The sequence below is a fragment of the Electrona antarctica genome (genome assembly GCF_951216825.1).
Source record: "Electrona antarctica genome assembly, chromosome: 11".
In the NCBI taxonomy this organism is placed as follows: domain Eukaryota; kingdom Metazoa; phylum Chordata; class Actinopteri; order Myctophiformes; family Myctophidae; genus Electrona; species Electrona antarctica.
The window spans coordinates 52194626-52208098 of NC_136792.1; the positions used below are offsets into that span (position 1 = coordinate 52194626).

General features: G+C 46.0%; 1 protein-coding gene across 1 annotated transcript in view; it reads right to left on the minus strand.

The window, feature by feature from the left end:
• Positions 1 to 13473, minus strand: part of ints4 (integrator complex subunit 4) — a 37924-nt gene that overhangs the window by 16958 nt on the left and 7493 nt on the right. Inside the window, exons 5-14 of the mRNA XM_079514411.1 lie at positions 9106 to 9211; positions 7349 to 7434; positions 5633 to 5683; positions 4342 to 4430; positions 4044 to 4164; positions 3668 to 3739; positions 3372 to 3546; positions 2281 to 2486; positions 1533 to 1675; positions 597 to 712 (exon numbers count right to left, since the gene is read on the minus strand). Coding sequence (XP_079370537.1) covers positions 597 to 712; positions 1533 to 1675; positions 2281 to 2486; positions 3372 to 3546; positions 3668 to 3739; positions 4044 to 4164; positions 4342 to 4430; positions 5633 to 5683; positions 7349 to 7434; positions 9106 to 9211 — 1165 coding nt within the window. The remainder of the gene's footprint in view (positions 1 to 596; positions 713 to 1532; positions 1676 to 2280; positions 2487 to 3371; positions 3547 to 3667; positions 3740 to 4043; positions 4165 to 4341; positions 4431 to 5632; positions 5684 to 7348; positions 7435 to 9105; positions 9212 to 13473) is intronic.

Sequence of the window (13473 nt, forward strand, 5' to 3'; positions counted from 1 at the left end):
TTGGGAGGTGAAGCGGCCAACAGTCGACGCCAGCGTCCTCACTTCCCACATTCACACACGAACGGTGGTAAGCTCACAGTCACACCGTCTGGACACTTTTGACATGTGGACAGGAGGAGCCGGGATTCGAACCGCCGACCCACGGATCATTGGACGACCTGCTCTACCTCCTGAGCCACAGCCGCCCCTTTACCGTTATGCCACCAGAATGTGGAATGCAATGCAATACCACCGGTCATCAAAAAGTGCGACTCCCTACGAGGGGTCTTCGGGTAAACCAGAGACCTGAAAATAGACTAAGGGCCCTATTATCGCCATGCTATACTCCTTATCCATAAACTTCTTGATATAATTGGTATAATATTTTTTGTTTGTTTTTACTATATTTTGAAATATTTTAGCGGTGACGAAAATGGAGCCCTATGTCTATAGACTTGGCTGGAAAACGATTTAAATCAGAAGTGCTCTAAACAATCATTATAAATCAAATCCCATAGACTTAATTGGCTGCCATATGACGTAATCTTCAAAAGCCATGCATTGGAGGGGCTAGCGCCTGTGAAAAATAAGCGGTTTAGTTAGTGTGTATAGGATACAGGCTGGGTCGTCCATGTCAGGCTCGGGGGTATCGAAGTAGGGGTGCGTACTGAGCAGCTCTGGGACCAGAGGCAGGACCAGGGTGGGGTGACGCTCTCCCACAAACTTCAGGCACCTGGAGAACAGTCACAGTGGTGGAAGAAAATACTCAAATTTTTGCCATTTTGCGCACCACTACTGACGACCTTAAAGACGACTCTAAACACTAGCGACCTAGTCCTGATTGGCTGCGCGCACGCACGCGCGCACGCACGCACGCACGCACGCACGCACGCACGCACGCACACACACACACACACACACACACACACACACACACACACACACACACACACACACACACACACACACACACACACACACACACACACACACACACACACACACACACACACACACACACACACACACACACACACACACACACACACACACACACACACACACACGAAATGTTTATTTATGTCCACATAATGAGAAGTACAGGAATACCTTGTACAAAGGACATAAACACTGCCAGTGCAGTTTGACAGTGGGAGAGCAGCCAGTTACAACGTGCATGGACGGCAAAGCATCGTTACATACAGTACAGCTGACATGTCGGACACAGGACAGCAGACATAAATCATGGATAAAGGAAACAACGCCTCCTCCAAATTGAGCGGCTTCCTATAATGGCTGAAACTGAGCAGTACCTCGCTAACTCCTCTCCTTTTGGAAAGGCCGGCCATTTGTAAGCCCCTCACAACCAACTTATGCACATGCCCTAGGCTGCCAAAGATAAAAACTAAAAGTTTACATCTGTAGCCTAGCTGTGAGATGGTCTGCACTAGCTGCTGATACTTCAGCACTTTGGTTAGAAAGGCTTCTTCTAGGCTATAGTCAAGGTACAGCCGACCTCGAGAATGAACACCTCTCTACACACACACACTCACTTCCAGACAGAGTTGCGGTCGGTGGGGTACTTGGTGAGGTTTTTGAGCAGCTCCAGCAGGGCCAGCTGGATGCACTCTTTAGTGGAGACGTTGGTGTAGCACAGGAGCTCATGGAGGGCCTCCCTGATGTCCCGGGACGAGTCCTGGAGTGTAGAGACATTGTTATTAACACGGGAGCTCATTTAGGGCTTTCCTAATGTCCCGGGACGAGTCCTGGAGTGTAGAGACATTTAGGCCTGACCTCAAAATTAAAAAAAAAATCTTCTAAATCCTCCAGTTTTCTGAAATAAATATTTTCACGATTTTTCAAAAATAGCAGACCTACAAGCTCGTAGCGCGCCACTCGGTGGCGCGCTATGAGCTTGTAGATCTGCTATTTTTCAATAGCTAAATTATAACATAATGTTTAAAACACCAAAAGGTGTTCCCGCCCAAAATGGTTTAAAGGGGCATTCCACAAATTTTCAACATTTTACTATGTCATTAATATACCTTAGAGCTAGAGGTCTGAAAAAGATCATTAACATGGTGAAACACATCTTGATGTCATCAAGATGTGTTTCATAACATAATGCAGGACAATTAAACGACAATTGGTCAGTGTGTGTGTGTGTGTGTGTATGTGTGCGTGTGTGTGTACCTCCAACACAGCCAGCACTATATCCAGTTGGTCCTCTCTCAATGTGTGTGTGGTGTGTGTGTGTGTGTGTGTGTGTGTGCACGTGTGTGTGTGTGTGTGCTCTCTTACCTCTAACACAGCCAGGACAGTGTCCAGTTGGTCTTCTCGTAGAGTGATGTTTGTGGCGATCTCCCTCAGAGCGTGGATCGACTGCAGGCGGACCTCATCGATCTCGTCGTTGAACATGTCCACCAGGAAGTCCAGGCATTTCTCGGCGAAGCCGGCCGACGAGCGCGCCAGCAGGCACAGGGCTTCTACGGCCGCGATGCGGACCTCTACACCAAAAAAATACACAAAAAACACATGAAGCCAGCAGGCACAGGGCTTCTACGGCCGCGATACGGACCTCTACGAGAAAAAACAAAGAAAAATCCCCTAGGGTGTGGTTGAATAGAAACCAATGTGGGATATGTTAGTAGACACCCTTACAAACGCATTGGTGAAGAACATTCTTGGAAAGAAATGTATTCCCATTATTCCGATAATATTCCCTGACTATATGAACGGGCCTTTAGACAAACACATATCTCACCATACATCTAAAACTGGACTATCAACAGGACTTTAGACAAACACATATCTCACCATACATCTAAAACTGGACTATCAACAGGCCTTTAGACAAACACATATCTCACCATACATCTAAAACTGGACTATCAACAGGCCTTTAGACAAACACATATCTCACCATACATCTAAAACTGGACTATCAACGGGCCTTTAGACAGAACATATCTTACCGTACATCTAAAACTGGACTATCAACAGGCCTTTAGACAGAACATATCGTACCGTACATCTAAAACTGGACTATCAACAGGCCTTTAGACAGAACATATCGTACCGTACATCTAAAACTGGACTATCAACAGGCCTTTAGACAGAACATATCGTACCGTAAATCTAAAACTGGACTATCAACAGGCCTTTAGACGAAACATATCTTACCGTACATCTAAAACTGGACTATCAACAGGCCTTTAGACGTAACATATCTTACCGTACATCTAAAACTGGACTATCAACAGGCCTTTAGACGAAACATATCTTACCGTACATCTAAAACTGGACTATCAACAGGCCTTTAGACGTAACATATCTTACCGTACATCTGAAACTGGAGTATGAACGAGCCTTTAGACAAACACATATCGTACCATACATCTCGTCCTCCAGGCCGTGGACGAAGGCTCCGCAGGCTCCCGAGGCCATCAGGTTAACGTTGTTGGTGTCCACCCTCTCCTTGGGCGCGTCGTCGGCCCACTTCCTGCCCGACGAGAACTCTCCCGACGTGTACAGCTCCTTGGCTCGCTCGTGGGCCGTGCGCTTCCTCTGTGGAGAGTCACGTGATTCAGAAACAACCAACGAACGGTCCCGGGTGGAGATGTTTAACCCATAGACTCCCGTTGACGTTATTGTGTGTGTGTGTGTGTGTGTGTGTGTGTGTACTCACTCTGAGGTCAGACATCAGCTTCTTGTCCAGGGTCTGCTCCAGGAAATGAGGACTGACTTGCAGCATGGAGCCCTGCGCACACACGCACGCATGCATTGCATGCACACGCACACACAGTCACACACGCACACACACACACACACACACACCTTGGTTTAACCTTCTTTTTTTTTAAATCAAGTATAGACGAATCCGTGGAGCGGTGCCCTGTAGGCCAGGTGTAGGCAATCAATGCTGAGGTGTCAAGCTGCACTCAATGTGACACCTCAGCTATGGCTGCACCGAGAGGACACCCCTCCATGGATTTGTCTAAAGCTGTACCAGTCCAGTAATAATGTGTGTGCGTGCATGCGCGCGCGTTCAACGGTCTCCTCACCAGAGTCTTGGCCGCCTGCACTCGGACCATCCAGGAGCCGTCACTGACCATGTGACTGATCTTCCCAAAAGAGTCGTCCACCATACGGATCTCCTCATTGGACGATGGGATGGGCACGATGCTGAATGGACGGGGCATAACAACGAGGCACCAATCAGCACGCGGCAGAGGCGGGACAACATGGACGACATCCATGTTGGCCAGTGGCCCGATGAGCCAGTGGCTCGTCGTATTTTTGTATCGACTCGTCGTTGTGCCATTACAAATAAAACTGCTCAGCTGTCACTAGTTGACTTACTTTTCTGGGTAGAGTTGGCTGAGCACCCACACCATCTGTACTGCTGCGGAACGCACCTGTTCATAGTCATCCTTCAGTAGCCTGCAGGCCTGCGCGGACACACACACACATTATATTAATTTGTTACCATTCTCATTTAACCCATTCTAGACGGGAACCCCTTTTGGTGTTAGCATTATGTTATGCTTTAGCTATTGGAAAATAGCAGATCTACAAGCTCACGAGCTTGTAGGTCTGCTATTTTTGAAAAAAAAAAAGCTTTTTCAGAAAACTGTCAGGATGTAGAAGACATTTTTAGAATCTGATCTCAGGTCAAAATGGGTTAAAAATCTTATTCAAACTTTAGCTTAGCTGGTAGCTACTAGCTCGGTAGGGCAGCTGAATCCGAAATTCAGGGCAGGAATAAATCTGGGTCGGGAAGTGATTGGTCGTCACTCGTCCAAGACCGCTGAAGTGCCCTTGAGCAAGGCACTGAACCCCCAACTGCTCCAGTGGAGCTGCTTAGTGGCCAACAGTATAGAGCGCCGCAGTCCCGCCCCCTTTCATGACGACACCAGGCCCAGGAAATAATTCCCAATGCATTTTTCCCATAGACATTTCAAAAAGTATTTATTTAATGACCTTCTAAGCATCGTACAAAGCCAATTCGAGGTGTGACAAATCATGACAACAAACAATATTTTGGACCAAACAAATAATTACAAAGAAGAAAAACAACAAAAATTGTGTTTGTTGTCATGATTTCTCACAACTCGAGTTGGCTTTGTACGACGCTTAAAAAGTCTTTAAATAAATACCTTTTGAAATGTCTATGAGGAAAATGAACGGGGAATGCATTTCCTGGGCCATGGTAGGGGGCGGGACTGCGACAGTGTGTATGTGAAGGAGTGAACTACAAGTATAGAGCAGTGTGTATGTGAAGGAGTGAACTACAAGTATAGAGCAGTGTGTATGTGAAGGAGTGAACTACAGTTAGAGCAGTGTGTATGTGAAGGAGTGAACTACAGTTAGAGCAGTGTGTATGTGAAGGAGTGAACTACAGTTAGAGCAGTGTGTATGTGAAGGAGTGAACTACAGTTAGAGCAGTGTGTATGTGAAGGAGTGAACTACAGTTAGAGCAGTGTGTATGTGAAGGAGTGAACTACAGTTAGAGCAGTGTGTATGTGAAGGAGTGAACTACAGTTAGAGCAGTGTGCATGTGAAGGAGTGAACGACAGTTAGAGCAGTGTGCATGTGAAGGAGTGAACGACAGTTAGAGCAGTGTGTATGTGAAGGAGTGAACTACAGTTACCTGCTCATAGACGATCTGACTGATCTTCATTCCTCTCTCGTGCACCTGGAGCTGAAAACAACAACAGAAACAACACCTGCAGCTGAGAACAACAACAGAAACAACAACACCTGCAGCTGAAAACAACAACAGAAACAACACCTGCAGCTGAGAACAACAACAGAAACAACACCTGCAGCTGAGAACAACAACAGAAACAACAACACCTGCAGCTGAGAACAACAACAGAAACAACACCTGCAGCTGAGAACAACAACAGAAACAACAACACCTGCAGCTGAGAACAACAACAGAAACAACACCTGCAGCTGAGAACAACAACAGAAACAACACCTGCAGCTGAGAACAACAACAGAAACAACACCTGCAGCTGAGAACAACAACGTTGTTGCGTGGTGTAATCAACTTTCGATTTAGACTTCCATTATTCCTGTATTTTCATCTTTTGGACGCTGCCAACTTCAGTGGTAAATTTGTGCTACTTTTAACCGCCAGCATTAATGAATCCCTCGATAGCGTACTGCCAAGGTTTTATCGCGCGTAACACTTACTTTGAAGATCCAAATATCCGTAATGGCATGTTACAATGACAAACTGCTATGTGTGGTCTCATGCCCGGATGTTGGCATGAGACCACACACATGTCGGTCGGTGGTGGAAAAAGGCGACCGCGAGTGTCAGCCCGCCTGCTACAGCCGTTGAAAACCCTTGTATTCACCAGAAACGGCCCCTCAATGTCGTTTCTGCGATACAGAGCTGTGAATGGTGGGCTTAGACTGGAAGTGGATGCGCGCACATGTTCAAAATGGCCGCGGCCACAGTGTCCCACTGTGTAGCAACATCAGCTAGCATTACGATCGTATCAAAAATGGATTAAAGAATACAAACGCTCAAACCCGGCTAGTTTATTAATTTACACCCTCGTGTTCCTCGCTTGCGGCGGGCAGGCGGTTAAGTCAGAATAACAGGGGGAAATAGAATCCAGCACAACAGACCTATAGTTGCGCATGGTGTTGCGTGCAGCAAATGGGAGATATACAAGCTCACAAGCGCGTATAGCATTCGTGACACGCTGTGAGCTTGCAGATCTGCTATTTACTGTCTGCGCAGCAGTGCGCACGAAGTCACGACACCAGCACGCCAACACTTCGGTGTCGCAGTGTCGGGTTACATTCAGCAGCGCGTGGTGCATGCTGAGCAGCTGATAGACGTAAATATGATTTGAGTGCGAATGGAAGCTTGGTAGTTTGGACTTTGGAGAGATCTCTTGACTAGTAGCAAGTAGCTGCATTTTGCAGATGCGTATTGCGTGCGTGCGTGCGTTAGGGCATTCACTTCTAGTCATTTTTACTAGTTGACTAGTTGCCTAGTTTACTAGTCGACTAGTTGTTTAACTACCTATTATGTAAAAAATAAAATAATAATTTTTTTTGGGGGGGGAATAAATATTTGTACATTGAAAAACTGTGTACATGGTGACTATAACTATAATCTACCTGATCTTGAGGCCTACCAAATCAGGAAAAAAAAAGAAAAAAAACTTTTTGTTTGTTTTTCTTATCAACTAGTCAACTAGTACCAATATGGTCGACTAGTGGATTTAATAGTCGACTAGTAAACTAGTCGACTATTAAATCTAGTCGACTAGTTGCTTAATGCCCTAGCGTGCGTGCGTGCGTGCGTGCGTGCGTGTGTGCGTGCGTGCGTGCGTGTTACCATGGCTTTGATGGCTGCTGTGCGGACTCTGGGATCCTGGTCTCTAAAGTAGTCGCTGATGACACTCTGGACATCTCTCACCATGTCTGAGAGAACACATTGTACAAACCCACGGTTCAAGAAAACGGAAAACTGAAGGGCAGACTTTCTTCCTACTGGGAGTGTGCGTGCAATTAAAATTTCTAATCAAATGAGCTTTATTGGCATTGCCAAAGCAAGTGTCAAAATAATATATAACAGTTGAAAAAATGGAAAGTATATACAGTTGGAAGCATTTCGTAAACAGAGCTATGTCACATTGCATTTTCCTGAAAGACATATCAATGGTTCTCAAACCTTTTCATGTCAATTACCCCCAGAATTATTGTGTATTTGGTCGCGGACCCCCATCTGAAATTATGTTGTTCCATGGACCCCCCCACCAGAAGCAAAGATACGAGTTAAAAAACGTTTGCTGTGAAAGAATATTATTATATTGAAAGATTTGCACACATTTTCACGATTAAAAAGATCTACAAGCTCAGATCTGGTATTTTTCAACAGCAAATGTATAAAAGAATGGTTAAAAGCTAAAAGGTGACACAGATGGGTTCCAGGTCTTAAATGGGCTAACTAACTAACTCACCAGCGGACGTGCCCGGTGGTCCCTCAGTGATGTAACTAACTCACCAGGGGGTCCCTCAGTGATGTAACTAACTCACCAGGGGGTCCCTCAGTGATGTAACTAACTCACCAGGTGGTCCCTCAGTGATGTAACTAACTCACCAGGGGGTCCCTCAGTGATGTAACTAACTCACCAGGGGGTCCCTCAGTGATGTAACTAACTCACCAGGGGGTCCCTCAGTGATGTAACTAACTCACCGGGGGGTCCCTCAGTGATGTAACTAACTCACCGGGGGGTCCCTCAGTGATGTAACTAACTCACCAGGGGGTCCCTCAGTGATGTAACTAACTCACCGGGGGGTCCCTCAGTGATGTAACTAACTCACCGGGGGGTCCCTCAGTGATGTAACTAACTCACCAGGTGGTCCCTCAGTGATGTAACTAACTCACCAGGTGGTCCCTCAGTGATGTAACTAACTCACCAGGTGGTCCCTCAGTGATGTAACTAACTCACCAGGTGGTCCCTCAGTGATGTAACTAACTCACCGGGGGGTCCCTCAGTGATGTAACTAACTCACCGGGGGGTCCCTCAGTGATGTAACTAACTCACCAGGTGGTCCCTCAGTGATGTAACTAACTCACCAGGGGGTCCCTCAGTGATGTAACTAACTCACCAGGTGGTCCCTCAGTGATGTAACTAACTCACCAGGTGGTCCCTCAGTGATGTAACTAACTCACCGGGGGGTCCCTCAGTGATGTAACTAACTCACCGGGGGGTCCCTCAGTGATGTAACTAACTCACCAGGGGGTCCCTCAGTGATGTAACTAACTCACCGGGGGGTCCCTCAGTGATGTAACTAACTCACCAGGTGGTCCCTCAGTGATGTAACTAACTCACCGGGGGGTCCCTCAGTGATGTAACTAACTCACCAGGTGGTCCCTCAGTGATGTAACTAACTCACCAGGTGGTCCCTCAGTGATGTAACTAACTCACCAGGGGGTCCCTCAGTGATGTAACTAACTCACCAGGTGGTCCCTCAGTGATGTAACTAACTCACCAGGTGGTCCCTCAGTGATGTAACTAACTCACCAGGGGGTCCCTCAGTGATGTAACTAACTCACCGGGGGGTCCCTCAGTGATGTAACTAACTCACCAGAGGGTCCCTCGTTGTCTTTGGTCAGAGGTCTGTCCACGGTGCCCAGGAAGCCCAGGAGCTGCAGGCACTTGTTCCTCACCCCAAAGTAGGTGTCCGACAGGTGCTGAGAGAGAGAGAGACCCCACATGAATACAGGTGCTGAGAGAGAGAGAGAGAGACCCCACATGAATACAGGTGCTGAGAGAGAGACCCCACATGAATACAGGTGCTGAGAGAGAGAGACCCCACATGAATACAGGTGCTGAGAGAGAGAGACCCCACATGAATACAGGTGCTGAGAGAGAGAGAGAGAGACCCCACATGAATTACAGGTGCTGAGAGAGAGAGAGAGACCCCACATGAATACAGGTGCTGAGAGAGAGAGACCCCACATGAATACAGGTGCTGAGAGAGAGAGACCCCACATGAATTACAGGTGCTGAGAGAGAGAGACCCCACATGAATACAGGTGCTGAGAGAGAGAGAGACCCCACATGAATACAGGTGCTGAGAGAGAGACCCCACATGAATACAGGTGCTGAGAGAGAGAGACCCCACATGAATACAGGTGCTGAGAGAGAGAGACCCCACATGAATACAGGTGCTGAGAGAGAGAGACCCCACATGAATACAGGTGCTGAGAGAGAGAGAGAGAGACCCCACATGAATACAGGTGCTGAGAGAGAGAGACCCCACATGAATACAGGTGCTGAGAGAGAGAGAGAGAGAGAGAGACCCCACATGAATACAGGTGCTGAGAGAGAGAGAGAGAGACCCCACATGAATACAGGTGCTGAGAGAGAGACCCCACATGAATACAGGTGCTGAGAGAGAGAGAGAGAGACCCCACATGAATACAGGTGCTGAGAGAGAGACCCCACATGAATACAGGTGCTGAGAGAGAGAGAGAGAGAGAGACCCCACATGAATACAGGTGCTGAGAGAGAGAGAGAGAGACCCCACATGAATACAGGTGCTGAGAGAGAGAGAGAGAGACCCCACATGAATACAGGTGCTGAGAGAGAGAGAGAGACCCCACATGAATACAGGTGCTGAGAGAGAGAGAGAGACCCCACATGAATACAGGTGCTGAGAGAGAGAGAGAGAGAGACCCCACATGAATACAGGTGCTGAGAGAGAGAGAGAGACCCCACATGAATACAGGTGCTGAGAGAGAGAGAGAGACCCCACATGAATACAGGTGCTGAGAGAGAGAGACCCCACATGAATACAGGTGCTGAGAGAGAGAGAGAGACCCCACATGAATACAGGTGCTGAGAGAGAGACCCCACATGAATACAGGTGCTGAGAGAGAGAGAGAGAGACCCCACATGAATACAGGTGCTGAGAGAGAGACCCCACATGAATACAGGTGCTGAGAGAGAGAGAGAGAGAGACCCCACATGAATACAGGTGCTGAGAGAGAGAGAGAGAGACCCCACATGAATACAGGTGCTGAGAGAGAGAGACCCCACATGAATACAGGTGCTGAGAGAGAGAGAGAGACCCCACATGAATACAGGTGCTGAGAGAGAGAGAGAGACCCCACATGAATACAGGTGCTGAGAGAGAGAGAGAGAGAGACCCCACATGAATACAGGTGCTGAGAGAGAGAGAGAGAGACCCCACATGAATACAGGTGCTGAGAGAGAGAGAGAGACCCCACATGAATACAGGTGCTGAGAGAGAGAGACCCCACATGAATACAGGTGCTGAGAGAGAGAGAGAGACCCCACATGAATACAGGTGCTGAGAGAGAGAGACCCCACATGAATACAGGTGCTGAGAGAGAGAGAGAGACCCCACATGAATTACAATGTAGGCATTTATCAGACTCGATTTACAGTAAGCAAGAACAACCCATGGTAATACATCATATACATAGAAATAGTCATCATGAATCATACATAAGCTAAGAACAGTGGAATATCTAAACTATGCATATACTATGCTACGTCTCTACATAAAATTATATCTAAATTACATAATTTGGTCTTTGCATACACCTGTAAGGTCGTCGGGCAAGTGCTACGGCAAGTGCTATGGGCTAACATGGAGTCTGAAGAGGTGGGATTTCAGACTACGGCGGAAGATCGGGAGTGAACCTGCAGTTCTGACTGCAGTGGGAAGTGCATTCCATAATTTTGGAACCCGAAGGGAGAAGCGCGTGGAGCGTTAACTAGTCCCAGTGTTTTTAGTGAAGGTACTTCCAGCTTCCCTGTGTTGGCTGGGTGCTGAGAGACCCAGAATAAATACAGGTAGTGATGCACCGAATATTTGTCCGAAGAAGATATTCAGCAGAAAATGGCTAAAAATGCATTTTCGGCCTATTCGGTTTCGGCCCAAATAGGCAGAAAATATTTCACCGAATAGTGTATGTAATTAATGCATTCAAAAGTGCTGAATACATGTTTTATGGACCCATAATAGTGATTATTATTTAAGTTTAAGTTTTGCCATAATCAGGTAAGGTGCGGCCATGACAGCAATGGTAGGAAAAAAGATATATAATATTAATCATGTTCGGCTGTTCGGTATTCGGGCCAACTGTTTCCTATATTCGGTATTCGGTTTCGGCCAAGAATTTCCCTTTCGGTGCATCCCTAAATACAGGTGAATAAAAGAAGAGAATACAATAAATCTGGTGGATTTTTATGAAACCATGAATAATCCAGCGGTGTGAAGAAATAACGATCGACTAGTCTTACTCTCTCTATAGTTGTACTGTAGCTCAGGTTTTTATTTAACCTTTATTTAACCCAGGGGTTCTCAACCCGTGGGTCGCGACCCCTCGGGGGGTCGCCAAATTATTTTAGGGGGTCCCCAAATTATTTTCAAAAATATATATATATATATATATTTTCACGATTTTTCAAAAATAGCAGACCTACAAGCTCGTAGCGCGCCACTCGGTGGCGCGCTATGAGCTTGTAGATCTGCTATTTTTCAATAGCTAAATTATAACAATGCTTAAAACACCAAAAGGGGTTCCCGCCCAAAATGGTTTAAGGTTATTGTAGCAGTCAATTTATATTGGGGGTCGGGAGGGGGCGGGGCGGGGGTCCCGAGACATTGCCAAAGCATTTCCGGGGGTCCCCGGCCAAAAACGTTGAGAACCCCTGATTTAACCAGTAAAACACATTGAGACCGAGTCTCTTTTATAAGTGGGAACTGGCCAAGAGGCAGAAATGAAATGACACTTCAATGCTACATCGTCCATGTTACATTTTGGACCAGCAAATACAACATCCATAAATTATACACCTCAAAGTACCTATGAAATAAATACAACAAATCACCAAAGTGCTAATCTTTTAGTAGCGGGGCCAAATACACAATGTACAAAATATAAACAGAAATGATAAATATATACTAAGGCATGAACATAGGCTAGTACAGTACATATCCATGAACATAGGCTAGTACAGTACACATCCATGAACATAGGCTAGTACAGTACATATCCATGAACATAGGCTAGTACAGTACATATCCATGAACATAGGCTAGTACAGTACACATCCATGAACATAGGCTAGTACAGTACATATCCATGAACATAGGCTAGTACAGTACATATCCATGAACATAGACTAGTACAGTACACATCCATGAACATAGGCTAGTACAGTACACATCCATGAACATAGGCTACTACAGTACATATCCATGAACATAGGCTACTACAGTACATATCCATGAACATAGGCTAGTACAGTACATATCCATGAACATAGGCTAGTACAGTACATATCCATGAACATAGGCTAGTACAGTACATATCCATGAACATAGGCTAGTACAGTACACATCCATGAACATAGGCTAGTACAGTACATATCCATGAACATAGGCTAGTACAGTACATATCCATGAACATAGGCTAGTACAGTACATATCCATGAACATAGACTAGTACAGTACATATCCATGAACATAGGCTAGTACAGTACACATCCATGAACATAGGCTACTACAGTACATATCCATGAACATAGGCTACTACAGTACATATCCATGAACATAGGCTAGTACAGTACATATCCATGAACATAGGCTAGTACAGTACACATCCATGAACATAGGCTAGTACAGTACATATCCATGAACATAGGCTAGTACAGTACATATCCATGAACATAGGCTAGTACAGTACACATCCATGAACATAGGCTAGTACAGTACATATCCATGAACATAGGCTAGTACAGTACATATCCATGAACATAGGCTAGTACAGTACACATCCATGAACATAGGCTAGTACAGTACATATCCATGAACATAGGCTAGTACAGTACACATCCATGAACATAGGCTAGTACAGTACATATCCATGAACATAGGCTAGTACAGTACATATCCATGAACATAGGCTAGTACAGT